The sequence below is a fragment of the Babylonia areolata genome, chromosome 32 (genome assembly GCF_041734735.1).
Source record: "Babylonia areolata isolate BAREFJ2019XMU chromosome 32, ASM4173473v1, whole genome shotgun sequence".
NCBI classification, from domain to species: domain Eukaryota; kingdom Metazoa; phylum Mollusca; class Gastropoda; order Neogastropoda; family Buccinidae; genus Babylonia; species Babylonia areolata.
The window spans coordinates 16,298,494-16,318,493 of NC_134907.1; the positions used below are offsets into that span (position 1 = coordinate 16,298,494).

At 40.7% G+C, this 20,000-nt stretch overlaps 1 protein-coding gene across 1 annotated transcript in view; it reads right to left on the reverse strand.

Annotated features, from left to right (window-relative positions):
• LOC143276531 (uncharacterized) overlaps positions 1-18,327 on the reverse strand; it is an 18,614-nt gene extending 287 nt beyond the window's left edge. Inside the window, exons 1-7 of the mRNA XM_076581076.1 lie at positions 18,198-18,327; positions 17,083-17,221; positions 15,519-15,672; positions 13,486-13,675; positions 12,107-12,209; positions 1,374-1,594; positions 1-440 (exon numbers count right to left, since the gene is read on the reverse strand). The exon at positions 1-440 is cut by the window's left edge and continues 287 nt beyond it. Coding sequence (XP_076437191.1) covers positions 192-440; positions 1,374-1,594; positions 12,107-12,209; positions 13,486-13,675; positions 15,519-15,672; positions 17,083-17,200 — 1,035 coding nt within the window. The 5' untranslated portion in view covers positions 17,201-17,221; positions 18,198-18,327 and the 3' untranslated portion in view covers positions 1-191. The remainder of the gene's footprint in view (positions 441-1,373; positions 1,595-12,106; positions 12,210-13,485; positions 13,676-15,518; positions 15,673-17,082; positions 17,222-18,197) is intronic.
• Positions 18,328-20,000: the final 1,673 nt, after the last annotated feature.

Genomic DNA, 20,000 nt, shown 5'->3' on the forward strand with positions numbered 1-20,000 from the left:
GGTTTTACACTAACTACACTGAATACTTTCAACCTGACCCAAAAGATACGTTCAACCTCACACAGGTGATTGGTTTTTTACTCTATAATTATATTTTCAGGCAGACACATTTTATTAACGAGTTGAGTTGAGCCCCAGACGGAAAACAATGCATACATTTTTTCATTTCCATACCTTCAAACCTCCCTCAATCATTTCTTCTTCATACTGCGAGAAGCGGACAGCAGCGTCTTTCCGGAGCGGGCCAGGCCAGAAAATGAAACGTTTCCGCTAGAGAGGCCGGCACGACTGCCGCCGCCAGGTTTTTTCTTGTTCTTTTTCTCCGGCTGCTCCATGGCTGACGCTTCAGCCTCCTCCGACTCGGCGATGATCCTGCGTGCCTCGGCCACGGTCAGAGGTCTGCTGTCGTCCAGAGCACTGCTGTCTGTCGCCTCTGCATCCTGAGATCGTAATAATTGATAATAATAATGATGATGATGATGTTGATTATGATGATAAGAAGAAAGAATGATGAGAATAATGATAAGAAGAAGAAGGAAAAGAATGATGAGAATGATAAGAAGAAGAGAGGAGGAGGAGGAATAATAATAAGAAGAAGAATAGTAATAAAAACAATAATATTGATATTAATGATGATAATGATGATGATGGTAAACAGTAATAATAATGATGACGATGATGATGATGATAACTGATGATGGTAAACAGTAATAATGATGATGATGATAACAACTACAATCATCATCATCATCATGACTATCATCATCATCATCATAAAAAAATAAAAATTTTTAAAATTAACACTAACGTATTCATCATGAATGAAAACTGTTCTCTTTTATGCTTGATGATCGTCCCCATCCCACTGTTCCCTTCTTTCTTGTCTTGTCTTGTCTTGCCATGCCTTGCCATGCCTTGTCTTGCCTTGCCTTGCTATGCCTTGCCATGCCTTGCCATGCCATGCCATGCCATGCCTTGCCTTGCCTTGCCTTGTCTTCCATGCGTTGCCTTGCCTTGCCATGCCTTGTCTTGTCTTGCCATGTCTTGCCATGCCATGCCTTGTCTTGCCATGCCCTGCCATGCCTTGTCTTGCCATGCCATGCCTTGCCTTGCCTTGCCTTGTCTTGCCATGCCTTGCCTTGCCATGCCTTGTCATGCCTTGTCTTGCCATGCCATGCCATGCCTTGCCTTGCCTTGTCTTCCATGCCTTGCTATGCCTTGCCATGCCATGCCTTGTCATGCCTTGCCTTGTACTGACATGTCTTGTCTTGTCTCATCTTGGTCAGTCAACAAAGAAAAACCCCCCACGATATCAGGAAACACTCCCCCCCCCACACACACACACACACACACACCCACCCTGTCGCTCTCACCTCAATCATCTGTTTCGTCAACAGTCCATGCTGAACAGACGGTCGCAGAGGCGCCGAGGGGGGCTGGTTGCCGTAGGTAACCAGACCAGTGGGGGTGGCGGGGGCAGCGGCAGCGGGCCAAACGCTGCCCGGAGGCGCCCCCCACACGTTGATCTGGGTGCCAGAGTAATTGATGGGGTTGAAAGGCCCCTCGGGGATCTGAACCAACGGCGACTGTCGCTCTGTGTGCACAGCAAGAAAAAGGGGGAAGGGTTTTCTTTTTCCATCTCAAAAATAAAAGAATCAGATTTTTTCGGTTTTCACATTTTTCTTCTTCTTCTGCGTTCGTGGGCTGCAACTCCCACGTTCACTCGTATGTACATGAGTGGGCTTCTACGCGTGTGACCGTTTTTACCCTGCCATGTAGGCAGCCATGCTCCGCTTTCGGGGGTGTGTATGCTGGGTATGTTCTTGTTTCCATAACCCACCAAACGCTGACATGGATTACAGGATCTTTAACATGCGTATTTGATCTTCTGCTTGTGTATACACACGAAGGGGGTTCAGGCACTGGCAGGTCTGCACATATGTTGATCTGGGAGATCGGAACAATCTCCACCCTTTACCCACCAGGCACCACCCGGGACCCTCAGATTGAAAGTCTAACGCTTTAACCACTCGGCTATTGCGCCCTCAAGTTTTCAGATTCAATTTCTCAATCTGCAAATCCATACATGCTACACACCACATCCTCTAGGCAGATGCCTGCCCAACAGCACAGCACAACACGCTTCATGAGGCCTCGAGTATGGAAGGGTCTTCTTCTTTCTATTTCTAAAACATACGATCACATTTTTCAGCTTCAGTTTTAGCTTCTCGAGGAGGACTACAACTCACTGCGTTCCGACAAATCCATACATGCTCACACCACATCTGTTAGGCAGATGCCTGACCAGCGGCGTAACCCAATGCCCTCAGTCAGGCCTTGAGCAGAATTTCACTGAGTTTCAGTAGCTCAAAGAGGCGTCACTGCGTTCGGACAAATCCGTATACACTACACCGCATCTGCCAAGCAGATGCCTGACCAGCAGCGTAACCCAACAGCGTAACCCAAGGCCTTGAGAAAAAATAATAAAATAAAATAAAAATAAATAAATAAAATAAAATAAAATAATAATAATAATAATAATAGATAAATACATTTTTAAAAAAAGAACTACTACTACTACTACTAATATGTATAAGGTGCAAAAACTTGATGAAGTCAACTATAGGCGTACAAAAAATAAAATAAAATAAAATAAATTATATATATATATATATAAATGAATAAATAATAATAATATACTAAATAAAATAATAATAAAATAAATAAAAAAAATAATAATAATAATAAAATAGACAAATAAATAAATAAAATAAAAAAATAAAAAAAAGACAACAATGATGATAAATAAGCAAATAAATGTAAAAAATGCAGACACACATCCACACACATATGCATAACAGATATGCACCAAACATGCAGTTTTCCTTGAGCAGGAAAGGGTGTTGTTTCCATTTCAAAAACATACAATCAGATTTATCAGTTTTCAGTGAGGAAGCCTCACTGTGTTCGGACAAATCCATACACGCTAACAACACACCACATCTGCTTGGCAGATAACTGACCAGCATCATAACCAAGGTCAGGCCTTGAGTGCATGCATATATATGTGTGTATCTATCCAAGTGGAGTTCATCTATAGAATTTCGCCAGAAGGCAAGCATTTTGTTGCCATGGGTTCTTTTTCAGTGCGCCCAAGTGCTTGCTAGCAAGCACACGGAAACCTGTTTGTCATCTCATCTGAATGACTAAGACACTCAAGTTTGATTTTCCCGTCCAACTATGGAGAAAGGGCGAGAGCAGGATTCGAACCCCCAGACCCTCACAGACTCTGTATTGGCAGATGAGCGTCTTAACCATTCTGCCACCTTCCTCCTATGATCAGAATTATTCAACAAAGCTGGTCATTTTCTTTTCTTTCTTTGCCTTTACCATTCACTCATTAAAAAAATAACAACAAACAAACTAACTTTGATGTGATCACTGACGGGTGCAATAGCCGAGTGGTTAAAGCGTTGGACTTTCAATCTGAGGGTCCCGGGTTCAAATCTCAGTAATGGCACCTGGTGGGTAAAGGGTGGAGATTTTTCTGATCTCCCAGGTCAACACAAGTGCAGACCTGTTTGTGCCTGAACCGCCTTTGTGTGCATACGCAAACAGAAGATCAAATACGCGAGTTTAAGATCCTGTAATCCATGTCAGCATTTGGTGGGTTATGGAAACAAGAACATACCCAGCATGAACATCCCCGAAAATGGAGTATGGCTGCCTAAATAGCAGGGGTAATAACGGTCATACACGTAAAAGCCCTTTGTGTACACACGAGTGAGCGTGGTGAGCTGCAGCCCACGAACGAAGAAGAAGAAGAGGAAGCTGTGATTACTTTTTATTCAGCTTGTCTCTTGTTCAGTCTGCTATGAATCGTTAGTACTTCCATGAAAATGATAGTCACTACACGTTCTAGTACCCAGTCCATACAACAAAAAACTAGTGGTGGCCTAGTGGCTACATATCCGCCTAGGAAGCGAGAAAATCGGAGTGCACAGGATAGAATCCCAGACTCACCAGTATTTTCTCCCCCACCACTAGAACCTTTAACCCTTTGAGCCCTGAGTTCCTGAGCAATTTTAACCCTTCTGCCTGAGCTCCTGAGCCAAAATTTGCAAATAATTGGTATTAAACCCTTTGAGCCCTGACCACCGCTTTATCAGTGGTAGAGAAAAATGACATAATGCCTAACAACCGGTTGAGCGGTGCGTAAACACTTGAAGCATGCAGAGTCTCAACCTGGCCCGTCAGGGCAGAAATCAGGGACAAAATGTGTGAGAAAACAACTGTACACAACGCAGCAAGTAACTGATATGCCTGATGATTTATCGGAAGTAGAGTATGACAATGATTACTCTGATAGTGAGGTGGAATTCGAATCGGATGTTTTTGCTACAGATAGTGATGTTGAAAATGAGAATCAGCTGATCATAGGAGGCATGTCAGGTTGAGACTCTGCATGCTTCATGGTAGAAATCGATCTTTTTTATCCAAAGCACATGCACAAAACACAGTGAAAAGGCGCGGCCATGTTGGTACTACGTTCGCCGACGTCAGAATATCACGGTTTTTCTGATTGGCTCTTCAATATAAGTAAACCAATAGCAAAACACGACACAAGTGTTTAGGCAAGATGTCATTTTTCTCTACCACCGGCAAAGCGGTGGTCAGGGCTCAAAGGGTTAAGGGCGGTCTGGACGCTAGTCGTTCGGATGAGACGATAAACCAAGGTCCTGTGTGCAGCATGCACTTAGTGCACAAGTTAAAGAAGCCACAGCAACAAAAAGGGTTGTCCCTGGCAAAATTCTGAAGAAAATCCAGTCAAATACATGTGTGATCTTCAGTTTAACGTCTATTCACTACAAGTGTTATTAGACGGAAAGAGCAGTAGTGGATGAAAGAAAGGGAATGCATGTGAATATTAGTGTAAGAAAGTGTTAATGATATGTATTAGAGGAAAAGTATATTATGAGAAATTAAAGTTAAAGAGATTGTGGTGTGTAATGAATAATGTGTCATAGGAGAGAGAATATGTGTATGCATATCAACAAGTATTAACTTACAACAGAAAATTTTGTACGAAAGGCATTTAGACGAATTCTGTACAACAGACTTGTAATTTGTCTTGAATGTGCTGTTGGTATCAAATTTATAAAAAATCTTTGGGATTAGCCACATTCTTTGTGTTTACACAATACTGGTAAGATTGATTATTTGAATCTATAGGCAATTTCTTAAACCAATTTCTGGATGCATTTTCTATACTATTCCAGCATTCATGTAGATCTAACTGGATGTCAAGTTGCATTGCGCATTCGAAATTGCATGCTGCTTTTCTAGCTGCTTGGTCTACCCACTCATTAGAAGATATTCGACAGTGTGAAGGTACCCAGCAGAAAGTTATATTAATGCCCTGTTTTGTCAGTTGATGAATAATATGTTTTATTTCCACTGTCATCTCAATTTGCTTCTTCAGATTTAGAGAATCAATAGCTTGTATTACTGACTTTGAGTCTACACATAACAAAACATCACATACAGTTTTCAGAATGTCTTAAATATATTTTAAGGCCAAAAGTATGGCTATTAGTTCAGCTGTGAAAATGGAATATTGTCTACCAATATAGTATAATTTTTCCATTCTAAATGAAGGAATTACAAAAGCCGCTCCTGAATTACCATTTTCTAGAACAGATCCATCTGTATATATTTTTAGATAATTTGAATATTGATTTTCCATATGAGAGAGTACTTCAGTTTTTAACAGAAATGGTAACTGGTTCTTGGATAAATCTGTGTAACCAATGTGAATGGTAGCTTTACACTTCTCTCATTCAGGGACTGGTGAAAAAGTAGGTATTTTTGCGATTTGCTTCCCTTTTGATTCAGTGGCACTAATGATATCTGATGCAAATGTATTAATGGATGTCATAGACTGTATCGTCTTAGCTCTTTTAGCAAAATCTTTTTGTTAACTCAAATTAGCTTTTTCTTTGTAAAAGGTTTCATGTGCGGAAGATTTGATAACAAAATTTCGCAGCTGAGGCTTTCCATTGTTCATCAAGAGATAAAACACCTGCTTCTCTGTAAGTTCCTAAATTTGATGTAAGAATGGGCACACCAAGAGCGAGTTTATACGCCTTACAATCAATGCTTTGCAGCTTCTTTAACAAATGCAGTGGAGCACTGAAAAATACCTCTCAGGCGTATGTCAAGCGTGAACGTACGAGGAAGGTAGCAAGAGATATCAATGCTTTGGTATCTTGGCCCCAGTGTTGTTTACAAATTATTTTAAGGAAATTTAGACCTTTCCTTGCTTTGTTTAATACATAGTCAATATGATAATTCCACGAAAGTTTTGAAGAAAGATAGACTCTCAAATCTTTAACCGATTGTGTATATCTGATCATAGTACCATTTATTGCAAACACAGGGAGCTTTTCTGGGTCTGGTCCTGTATTAAATAGCATCATATCTGTTTTTTCAAGGGACAATGACAAGCCATTTTCAGTCATAAAGTTGCTGATTTTATCAAGTTCCCGCTGGTATATTTTCTTTGTGAAATTCAATGTTCTAGTAGGCGTTTTATTTTTCATTGTCACCTTCTGTATTAAAGTCATTTGGACCCTGAGGTAGGTATACAGATATGACCGTTAAGAGTGAAGAATTAAACTGGACTTTTACAGCACAAGAATGAATAATTGGTATATCTGGTGGAATGGGACTCTGTGTGTGTGTGTGTGTGTGTGTGTGTGTATGTGTGTGTGTGTGTGTATGTGTGTGTGTGTGTGCGTGCGTGCATCAGTGCGTGCGTGTGTGTTTGTGTGTCTGTCTGTCTGTGTCTGTCTATGTGTGTGTGTGTTTGTCTGTGTGTGTGTGTGTGTGTGTGTGTGTGTGTGTGTCTGTGTGTCTGTGTCTGACCAAAAGATACAGGAAATGAGTGAAGAGCGCCTAAGACAGCTGTCAGTCATAGGCAGCCTGATGATGTGCAAATGACCCCGTCTTTGAAAAACCCTTTGAGTCCGGCCTCTGATCTAAAGATGGGCGCTACATAAGTATCAACAATAATAATGATAATCATAAGAAGAGGAAGAGGAGGATGAAGAAAAACAGCAATGAAATTAACAACAATAACAGTAATAATAGTAGTCGTGATAATATCAAGAAGAAGAAGAATGATAATGATCATTTTGTATTGAGAGGTCACCAATAACTTGCCTCTCTCTGGTTTCCCACATAGTCCACAGTAGACCAACAGATGGTTTGACCTTGTCCAACAGAAGACAGTGTTTTCAAACAGAAATCAATAGCTTCAAACAGAAGACAGTGTTTTCAAACAAAAACTAAAAGCTTTAAACAGAAGATAGTGTTTTCAAACATAAATTAAAAGCTTCAAACAGAAGATAGTGTTTTCAAACAGAAATTAACAGCTTCAAACAGAAGATAGTGTTTTCAAACAGAAATTAACAGGTTCAAACAGAAGATAGTGTTTTCAAACATAAATTAACAGCTTCAAACAGAAGATAGTGTTTTCAAACAGAAATCAATAGCTTCAAACAGAAGATAGTGTTTTCAAACAAAAACTAAAAGCTTTAAACAGAAGATAGTGTTTTCAAACATAAATTAAAAGCTTTAAACAGAAGATAGTGTTTTCAAACAGAAATTAACAGCTTCAAACAGAAGATAGTGTTTTCAAACATAAATTAACAGCTTCAAACAGAAGATAGTGTTTTCAAACAGAAATTAACAGCTTCAAACAGAAGATAGTGTTTTCAAACAGAAATTAATTAGCTTCGAACAGAAGATAATAGCTTCAAACTGAAGACGACGGCTTCAAACAGAAAATATCTGTTTCAAAGAGAAGATAATATTTCCAAACAGTGGAAAATATAATGCTTTCAAACAAATTTACAGTTTCAAAGAGAAAATAATATTTCCAAACAGGAGACAATATAATGTTTTCAAACAGAAATTAATAGTTTCAAACAAAATGTATTTCCAAACAGGACAAAACATAACATTTCAAACAGAAATTAACAGCTTCAAACAGAAGATAATATTTCCAAACGGGAGAAAATATAATGTTTTCAAATAAATTAACAGCTTCAAACAGAAGATAATATTTCCAAACAGGAGAAAATAAAATGTTTTCAAACAAATTAACAGTTTCAAACAGAAGATAATAGCTTCGGGCAGAAAATATTAGCTTCAAACAGAAGATAACGTTTCCAAACAGGTTTTTTTTTTTTTTTAATTTTGAAACAAATTAACAGCTTCAAACTGAAGGTAATATTCCCAAACAGGAGAAAATATAATGTTTTCAAACAGAAATGCAGGAAATATTAGCCTCAAACGGGCGCAATAGCCAAGTGGTTTAGGCATTGGGCTTTCAATCTGAGGGTCCCGGGTTCGAATCACGGTAACGGGGCTTGGTGGGTAAAGGGTAGAGATTTTTCCGATCTCGCAGGTCAACATATGTACAGACCTGCTATTGCCTGAACCCTCTTCATGTGTATACACACGCAGAAGATCAAATACGCACATTAAAGATCCTGTAACCCATGTCAGCGTTCGGTGGGTTATGGAGACACGAAAATACCCAGCACGCATAAAAAAAATGCTAGTAATGGTCAAAGTTATAACCACTGAGCATTAATAGAAGAAGAAGAAGAAATGGAAGGTCATATTTCCAAACAAGAGAAAATATGTTTTCCAAAACACTAACAGCTTCAAACAGAATAGCTTCAAACAGAAAACATTAACTTCAAACAGGAGATAAGCTTTCTGAACAGGAGAAAATAGAATGTTTTTTAACAGAAATTAATAGCTTCAAACAGAAGCTAATACCTTCAAACAAAAGATAATAGCTTCAAACCAAAGATAATAACTTCAAACCAAATATATTAGCTTCAAACCAAAAATAAGATATTGTTTTCAACCATAATGTAGCAGCTTCAAACCGAAGATAATAGCTTCAAACAGAAGACGGTGTGTTCAAACAGAAGGTAATAGCTTAAAAAAGAAGAAAAAAAAAAGAAGAAAATGATTTCAAACAGGAGAGAGTGTAATGCTTTCAAACAGAAATCAATAGCTTTAAACAGAAAATAATGTTGTCAAACGGAAGAATGTGTTGCTTTTAAACACAAATTAACACTAACAGCTTCAAACAAAAATGTTTTCAAACAAAAGATTTTTAAAAAATCTGAACAGAAGATAAAGTTTTCAATTGTAACAATTAACCAAAGTGACATACTTATTTGGAGAACACTTTGGAGGATCCTTCAATGTCTTCTGTTTCTGTGATTCTGTTGGTTTCCAGGACATTCCAGGACATATCCCTTTTGCCCACAAGACTTAAAGCTGCCATGGTCTACGTCATTTCTGCCTACAAGACTGAAAACTACAACTGCCTGCAATTTTAGTTTGTAGGACTGAAAACACTGTCACTGTCTATATTCTTTTTAGTTTGTAAGACTGAAAACTGCCATTGCCTAAGCGACAGAGTGAAATCGGAATCTTAGCCAAGCTTAGAGAAAGAGAGGGAGAGAGAGGGAGACATAGGGAGAGTGTTCATGTGTGTGTGTGTGTGTGTGTGTGTGTGTGTGACATCCTAAAGATAATACAACCCACATGTTAACTGGCTGATTAACTGACTGTGTCTAACAGTGAAAATTAAACCTGCTGTCTCACACCTCCACCTGTTTGACAAGGCCAGTATGTGACGTTGAAACACCACCTCCAGAACAATGAACAATATTGTAGTGTACTGTAATGTATTGTATCATATTGCATTGTATTGTACTGCATAGTACTGCATTGTATTGCACTGTATTGCATTAAATTGTATCATATCGTATCGTATCGTATCATATCGCATCACATTGTATTGCATTGAATTGCATTACATTGAATTGCATTGCAATGTATCATATCATATTGTATTGCACTGCATTAGATTTTATTGTATCATATCATATATTGTATTGCACTGTGTTGCACTGTACTGCATTGCACTGTATAAAATTACATTTATGTCACAACAGATTTCTCTGCGTGAAATTTGGGATGCTCTTCCCCAGGGAAAACAGGTTGCCACAATGACAGTGCAATGCTACCTGTTTTGTTGGGTTTTTTTTTTAGGGGGGTGGGAGTGAGGGTGGGGGGCTGGAGGGGGGCGGGATTCTTTCTTTTTTTCTGTCTGCAACTGTATCTGTTATACTATTCAATTGGACTGTGTAAAGAACCTTGCCAGAGACAACCTTTCTCTTCCACTGGGTTCTTTTACCTGCACTAACTGCACATGGGGCCTCGGTTTTATCACCTCATCCTAACGACCAGCGCCCAGACCACCACTCGAGGTCGTGGTGGAGAGGGGGAGTAGAAATATCAGTCTGTACACGGGAATCGGTTTTTCCTATGGCTGTTATGCCAAGGGCGAGCGGTGAGGTTAAGCTCTCACGACTCTATAAAAAAAAAAAATCTAATACTCCCAAGACGTGCGTCTCAAATAGCCTCTATCAGCCAAAGCCCAGCCCTTGGCCTTCACATAGCGGAGCCGTTTCCACTGACAAGGAGAAGAAGGGGTGAAGGCAGGTAACTGGCGCCTTAAAACCAATCGCTTCGGGTGGACGGAGCTTGTCAGCCTTGGCGGGCAGTCCATCTAGGGGTAGGAAAACCTCCCCTGGTTCCAAACCTCCGCTGCCTTGTGGGCTACACCCTCTTAAGGGAAAGGGCTTTGGGAGTCAGCCCTGAGGAAAAACAAGGGCAGGTGATGCTCTTCAGTCTTGGTCAGCAGATCACCCGCAAGAGGGAAACTTGGGGGAAAAGAAAAACAATGCTGAAGACGTATGTACTGGGCCCCAGTGGCCTATAACAGTGGTACAATGCGATTATGGATGGACAATGGACTTGAACTCATGGGCGCTCATTTCCAGGATTGGTGCATTATCTCTAAGCTACAGCTTCACATTCCGTCATACCCTAAAGATAAGAGTAGTCGTCGAGTGGTGACGCATCCGCCTGGGAAATGAAAGAATCTGAGCGTACGGGATCGAATTCCACGCTTTGCCAGTATTTCCTCCCCGTCCACTACGACACTTTGAGTGGTGGTCTGGACGCTGGTAATTCTGCTGAGACGATAAATCAATGTCCCATGTGTAGCATGCACTTAGCGCACATAAAAGAACCCATGGTAATGAAAGGGTTGTCCTTGGAAATATTCTGTAGAAAAAAAATCCACTGAGATAGGAAAAAAAATAAATACAATAGCTGAGTGGTTAAAACATTGGACTTTCAATTTGAGGATCCCGGGTTCGAATCTCGGTAACAGCGCCCGGTGGGTAAAGAGTAGAGAATTTTTCCGATCTCCCAGGTCAACATATGTGCAGACCTGCTAGTGCCTGAACCCCCTTCGTGTGTATCCGCCAGCAGAAGATCAAATACACACGTTAGAGATCTTGTAATCCATGTCAGCGTTTGGTAGGTAATGGAAACAAGAACATACCGAGCATGCACATCCCTGAAAACGGAGTATGGCTGCCTACATGGTGAGGTAAAAACGGTCAAACACGTAAAAGCCCATTCGTGTACATACGAGTGAATGTGGGAGTTGCAGCTCACGAACAAGGAAGAAGAGAAATACAGAAAAAAAAGAGGTGGCCCTGCACTGTAGCATGTAGTGCAATACAATACAATACAATACAATATAATGAGACGAGAGACAATAAACCATACAATACAATACAATGCAATGCAATGCAATGCAATGCAGTGCAATGCAATGCAATACAATACAATGAGACGATAAACCAAGGTCCCCAGTGTAGCATACACTTAGCACACATTAAATGAACCCACGGCAACAAAATGATTGTCCCTGGAAATATTCTGTAGAAAAATCCACTGTTACAGGAAAAACAAATACACTTGGCAGGCGGACCAAAAAAAAAAAAAAAGAGGTGGTGCTGCACTGTAGCTATGCGGTGAGAGCAGACTAAATTTCACACGGAGAAATATGTTGTGACAAAATGTAATGGAAAGGAATACGATACAATACAGTACAATACAATACAATACAATACAACACAGATATCAAACCCACCTGGTTCCTGGTCACTGTCTGCGGTCTCCAAGTTGTAAGGGTACCTCCGGGTACTGGCAATCCACTCTGGCCCTGCTGATGTTGGCCTCGTCTGGCCGCGTGACTGAAAGGTTAACAAAAAAAAAGGTACAAGGTCCCAAAACCATTTACGGCCATCGGGGAAGAGCATACACATCCACTGTGTCCACGGCTCAGCACAGTGAAGGCGGGGGCACAATCCTGTCTATCCATAAAGGGAAAGGGTAAAAGGTCCCAAAACCATTTACGGCCATCGGGGAAGTGCATTCACATCCACTGTGTCCACGGCTCAGCACAGTGAAGGCGGGGGCACAATCCTGTCTATCCATAAAAGGAAAGGGTAAAAGGTCCCAAAACCATTTACGGCCATCGGGGAAGTGCATTCACATCCACTGTGTCCACAGCTCAGCACAGTGAAGGCGGGGCCCAATCCTCTATCCACTGTTATAACTCACCCGGGACGACAGGTTTTCTCCCTTGCTTTTCCCCACAGATGGCCCATTTGTTAGGGTTTGGAAAACAAAAATTACAAAAAAATTACAAAATACAGAGTAAGAAAATGAAACTTCCAGAACTGATTTTATTACGTGTTGGGCTATTACACATAAAAAAAAAAATCAAATTTCTCATCTTATTTTTACAGTTTTGCCATTATGTAGAAAATAATTCCAATTTTTCACCCCAAATCACCATACCCATGCTTGCTTTCTACACTTAATTCACTTTCTTCTTCATCATCATCCACCTCTTCAATGTCCGACCCTTCAGTTTGTAGCATTTCAAATGTTGCCGTCACTACCTTGTTCGCTCTGCAACATTTTGAGAAGAACCCGCTTCAGACACCATTTGCCAAAAGGCTGCCACGCAAGCAGGCGACCAGTCAGTGACTTTGTCAGCGTGTGTGCGAGACAGGCCACACGACAGGCTAGCCAATCATACTATTTGGTTGTGGTGTGACCCAGAACAGCGCACTCTGCTTGAGCCAATCACAAAATAGCGTGTACAGCGCGTGATGGGATTTTTATTTTTTGGAAAATGCTATTCCATTCCGTCGTCCGAATCCGAATACATTTTACGTAGGAATGCTCACGCATTCCGTCGTCTGGAGAGAGTTAACCTTCCCCAACCAAAGTCAGGATCCTGTTCACACCTGGGTGGAGTGAGGAAAATCAGGAGTAAAAAGCCTTTCTCGTGGGCACAACCACCACGCTGAAATACAGTCTCGGATCATGATCACTGGCAAGATACAGGATCAGTCCAACGCCTTATCCGTTCTGCCACGACACCTCTTGACTGAAAGCAGAGAAAGTAATAATAATCATCATCATCATCATCATCATCATCGACATCATCATACTTACATTTCTGCCTCCAGTCCACGATTTGCATGCCGTCCATTTTCTGCGGCTGCGGCTTCGGTCAGTCGCATCAGAGTCCCAGTAAACTTCTGAGCGCTCTTCCTCTAGGTAGGCGTCGCTGTCGGTGGTGTCATCACCATCGCCGCGGACAACGAAGGTCTTGGATACCACCGTACTCTCCAACAGTCTGTCTCTGGGTGCAGGGGTAGGATGTCAGAATATGAACGGTGTTTAAACGTTATGTGTATATAAATACTATACCATGTTTTGACTGTTTCGGGGGGGGGGGGGGGGGGGGGATTGTCAGAATATGAATTTGTGCTAAAAGTTATGTGCATAAATCAAATATTATCAAGCTTTTGAATAACGCTGCACTCTCTAACAGTCTTGTCTTTAGGCAGGGGAAGGAGGTGATGGGGGTGGGGGTGGGGGAATGTCAGAATACAAATGGTGTTAAAAGTCATGCGTATGAATAGATACTATCAATGTTCTGACTGCTTTTAATGGTGTTAAAACCTATGTGCATAAGTATTATCAATCTTTTGACCAGCCTTTGGGGAAAATGTCTGAATATGAACGGTGTTAAAAGTTACGTGTACAAATATTATCAGTGTTCTGACAGTTTTTAACAGTGTTAAAAGCTATGTTTATAAATATCAATCTTTTGACTGCTTTTGGGAAACTTCAGAATATGAATGGTGATAAAAGATGTGTCTGCATACATCTATCTATCCATATATCTACATACATACATACATATATATATATATATAAGGAATACATGTTTCTTTCTCTTTGTTTTTTTGTTGTTGCTGATGGTTTTTGTTCACTTTTGTGTGTATGCATGTGTGCTTGCATGTATGCATGCATGTGTGTGTGTGTGTGTGTGTGAACTGATCAACCAACATTAGTAGCTGATCATCATCACTGTTCTCACCACAACACACTCACAAAGTGTCTTCAGAATCACACACCTTTTCCACCAACCGCCAGTTCCAAATTAATGCTGTGTGCTGCCTGGCAAAAATAATAAATCATTTACATCATCCGTCCAGCAAGCGGCTGACTGTGTTTGTCAAGACCTTGTGGTGCAGGGTGGAAGTTGTGTTGATAGATTATCTCCCTTGGACTGCTGGAATTTCTGGGTGAACATTCAACAAGCAGTTCACTCTGACAACGGTGTTGACACATTATCTCCCTTGCACTGTTGCACTTTTCTGGGTGAACATTCAATTTCTGACAAGTAATGCTGTAGTCATCAGACTGAGCCATTCGTGTTCTTCACCTCTCTCTCTCTCTCTAATCTAACTCTTTTCCAGTCCTGCCTCCCTTTCCTAGCCATCCGATCCATTGTCGTTGCCTTTGTTGTGAAACGGAATGCCAAAAAAAAAAAAAAATGTAAATAACAAAATCACTCTAAATAAAACATTAACAAAACAAAACAAAGTAAAACCAAACTAATCCAAACTAAACTAATGAAATTAAATGAACTGTAATTAACTGATTCAATAAGAACAAAAATAAAAAATGCAAAGATGAAAAAAAATAATCATAATAATCATAACGGTTTATTTTTTCACTTCATTTAAGATTATTTTTTTGTTTATCGTCTCATCCAAACGACCAGACACTCAGTTTGATTTTCCAGTCAAAATTGGAGATAAAGGGTGAGAGCAGGTATTCAAACCCAGACCCTCACAGACTCTCTGTTAGTGGCAGATAAGCGTCTTAAACGTTCTGCCACCTTCCTCTGAAAGAAATGCTGCAGATGATGCGTCGCAGCACTTAAACAACAACAACACACACACAAACTCACACAAATACACACATACACACACACATACAAACACACACACACACACACACACACACACACAAAGAACGCATAACCATCTTTACACAGCTCACCTCTACACACCCACGGCCAACGGTCTAATATCAAAGTGAAAAGACATTAAATTAAAGACAGATACACACACACACAAACACACGCACACAAACACAAACACACGCACACACACACACACAGATCTCACCTGGACACACCAATGGCCCTCACCACTCTCTTGCCGCTCTTCAGGGCGAAGGGAGCTGTGTACCTGAACGTCACCTCACGGGATCCAATGTAACGCTTGAAGGGCGCCGGTCTGGAACCGTCCGTGGTGAAGTAGATCTGGGAGTCTGGGTCATCTGGACAGGAGGAAATTGATTATGGTACACCCGCGAAAATGGAGTATGGCTGCCTACATGGTGGGGTAAAAACGGTCACACAAGTAAAAACCCACCCGTGTACATACGAGTGAAAGTGTGAGCTGCAGCCCACAAATGAACAAAAAGAAGATTATGTTAACAATAAATTATGACGGTGAGGAAGATGTTAATAATAATTATAAGAATAATAATGATAGAAATCGATGATGATGATGATGATGATAATAATAATAATGATACTAATGATATCATCATTATTATTATTTCATCATCATCATCATCATGATTGTTAGTATTATACTTTTAAGAATCTTATTGTTCTTATAGTTATCATCATCATAATCTAATAATAATAATAATAGTAGTATTGACATTAGCTAATTTTAATGATGATGATGATGATAATAATAATAATAATAATAATAGTAATGATCATACTATTACTACTAGTACTATGACTAATAATGTAATATTCAGCACTTTATCTCACAAACAGAGCTCAAAGAGTTTTACATTTAAAAGAAAAGCATTTGACTGTAAATAACCAAATAATGAAAATTAAGTTCACACACTCTTTCCAAACAGACATCATAATACCAGTCATCAAGCACACTTGCACATGTACACACACAGACACACACACACACACACACACACAAACACACACAATCTTTTAACACAGAGATTTGTCCACAGAATTTTGCCAGGGACAAACGTTTTGTTGCCTTGGGTTCTTTTGCATGTCCTAAGTACACGCTACACAGAGGACCTTGTTTCATCATCTCATCGGAATGACCAGTGTCCAGACCACCACTCATGGCCTAGACTAGAGAAAATACTGCAAAGTGTGGGATTTGATTCTGTGGTCTCAGATTCTCTCACTTCCTTGGCAGAGGCGTTACCATTATTGAATTGTAGCATATTCTATTGTATTCTATTTTGTTCTATAGTATTATTTACATTGTATGGTACTGCATGGTATTATATTGTGTTGTACTGTATCGTATCATAATTGTACTACTCTTTTGTACCAACAAAATTGATGTGCAGTGTAGTGTAGTGTAGTGTGCTGTATTGCAGTGTATTGCAGTGTAGTGTAGTGTAGTGTAGTGTAGTGCAGTAAAGTGTAGCGTAGTACTCATTTGTCACAGAGATTTTTGTGTGAAATTCAGACTGCTTTCCATAGGGAGAACATGTTGCAACACTGACACTGGGAGAGGAGGGGGCTGGGGGGCGGGGGGGTGTGGAGGGGGGTGGTGGTGGTGGTGTTTTTTTCCTGCCTGCAGTTTTATTTGTTTTCCTATCAAGGTGGATTTCTCCACACAATTTTTGCCCAGGGACGTACAACTATAAGCCATCACTACACACACACAAAGGAGAAAGTTCTACCAATAGTGATTTCAATGTAGTCGGCAGTGTTGATGGTTGTAGAGGCTGGTCGAGTGAAGCAGTTCCGTATGGCGGTGATGCAAGGATCAGGTAGCTCCCCTCTGGCACGGATCGGCATCTTGCTCACTGCGTCTGCACTCTGAGGGTGGAAAACAGTTAACCCTTTGACTGCTGCTGACAGTGGAGAATAATTATCTCCTTATTGCTGACAGTGGAGAATAATTATCTCCTTGCTGCTGACAGTGGAGAATAATCAATTGACTGCTGGTGACAGTGGAGAAAAATCAACTCTTTGACTGTCACTGACAGTGGAGGATAATTATTTCTTTGACTGATGCTGACAGTGGAGAATAATTATCTCCTTGTTGCTGACAGTGGAGAATAATTAAGCGACTGCTGGTGACAGTGGAGAATAATCAGCTCTTTGACTGAAGCTGACAGTAGAGAATACTTAACTCTTTGACTGTTGCTGACAGTGGAGGATAATTAAGTCTGACTGCTGCTGACAGTGAAGAATACTATCTCTTTTTTGCTGACAATGGAGAATAGTCAACTCTTCAAGTTCAACTGTTGCTAACTGTGTAGAATAATCAACTCTCTGACTGTCACTAACAGTGGAATAATAATTAACTCTGACTGTTGCTGACAGTGGAGTATACTTAACTACTTAACTCTTTGACTGTCGCTGACTGAGGAGAAAATCAATTCTTTCATTAAAAATTTATTAATTATTCGTAACAATGCACGTCATTGTGAATTTCTATTTTACCTTTCATGTGGCTTAGGAACTTTGTTGTGAACGGTAAACAAAGGTTTTGCCTGTGGGGGTGCTTTAATTGAGACATCGCTAGTTTCGGTGTTTGGTTCTGTAAATATTATGATTCTGTTTGTTGCCGTAACGTATGTTCGTGCTTTTACATTACTTTTACTCTGGAGTTAATTTCACTTGATTTCAAAACACGTGCAGAGGGAAGTAACTCGATCTAGGCCTCAACATAAATATTTTGTTATCGATTTTCATATCAGTCGAATCATACAAATCATTACCAAGCCTAATATACAGCCCTGCAAACTGTTCCCCCGTAGTGTAAATAATCTGCGATGCCAATTCTTACCTGTAACTTTTAAAACACAATATAATTAGGTATTTCCACGACCACCCCCACTCGCCGCCGTTGTCAAGCAGACATACTTGAAAAACAGAGCGTCCGTCGTGTGTTTTCATTGGAAGACAGGAAGTAGCGAGTGATGTGTCGTCGTCTTAGTTTCGTATGTGTGTGTGTGTGTGTGTGTGGGGGGGGGTAGATGGGTGGGTAGACATTCCAGTATTCTCATGTTTGTGATACCATTTCCGATTGATGATAATGAAAGTTCTAGATATCTGTTTATGTTTAACAAACAAAACTTTTTTTTTAGACTTTAGCCGGTGCTTTACATCGCCCCCTCAGTCCTACTCCTTAGGCTGCGCGCATTTTCTGTAGCGGAAGTGTGTGTGTGTGTGTGTGTGCGCGCGCGCGCGCGTGCATGCGTGTGTTTGTACATGTGTTGTTATGCTGTTGTTACGAAGCGATAATGTAAGCGAGTACAAAGTGGACATCTTTTACCATTTCAAATTAGTTAACGCAGCCTAGCTAAATTCGGAGGGAGGAGGGAGTGTGAGTGTGTGGGGCGGGGGGGGGGGGAGAAAAAAAAGACACCTACTGAGACATACATGTCCACGTACAGATAATAAAAAAAATATTTTTTTTAAAAACCGGCAGAGAGAAGGAGCTAGGAATGTGTGGTTGTTGGATCTTGGTTCAAACCACAAGATCGACGCGTTGGCTCGTTTAACTTATTTAATGAACGGAACCAAAACCAGCATTCAGACATTTTAATTGGTAGGCAACATGTCGCGCAGGCACGGCCGGGCGGAGGAAAGGAAATGGGGCGAGTAGCATGCAGTGGCAGTGGACCTGCCGTCTGTGAAATTGTGTGTGTGTGTGTGTGGAGATTCTGCTGGGCGCGCGTGTGTTGCTGTGGTGAGAGCGGCGGATGTTGGGGCCACAGCTAGTATGTGTACATAATTGTGTGTGTGTGAGAGAGAGAGGGAGAGAGTGCCGGAGAGAGAGTAATTAAGTAAGTAAGTAACTTTATATCAAGTAAGTGCAGGTATTTTCACAAATTCTCGGGCCAATTTTAATTAATGTTGCATAAATGGAATTCATTTTGTAGTGCCCATGCAATCGTTTCCACTTTGTTATTGTCCCATTCAATTATCCATTTGTTATACTGTGTCAGGCGCCTATGGTGGAAGCGTGGGATTTTCTCAGACACACTGCTCACTGATGGACCCCTCCTTCCTACCTCCCTACTCTTCTCCCCCCACCCACACACATTCCATGGCATCTATCCCCACCCTCCCCATACCCTCTCTCCCACCCCCCACACCCCCTTCCCTTGGCCAAGTGCAGAGGGAGCAAGTTATCAAGAAATACTAATAGTCTAAGAAAATTACGAAAATACCTATAAAAAAAAAAAAATGCAAGAAAAGGTTTTTTGGCTCTATGTATTCAGGATTTTTCACACTATCACCTGTAAAAAATCGAAGAAAATCGAATGTCAGATAAGAGCAGGAAAATTAAATAAAGAAAAATAAACACAAGGAGATGGCGCGAACGGAACACCATATTTGAGTCTGAAACATCGAGATCGTATTTACTGTTTATAGGTCAGTGGTCTGAAACACTCAACTGGGTCACGTCACTGACACCTTGTCAAGGATGCCACAACGGGGATGGGAGAGAGAGAGAGAGAGTGTGTGTGTGTGTGTGTGTGTGTGTCTGTGTCTGCGCCGGCGCACATGTTTTCAATTCAACTCCACGAAGACAAGGACCAGAGTGAAATGTATCTGGCCATCCAAATTAGGCTAGAGGCAG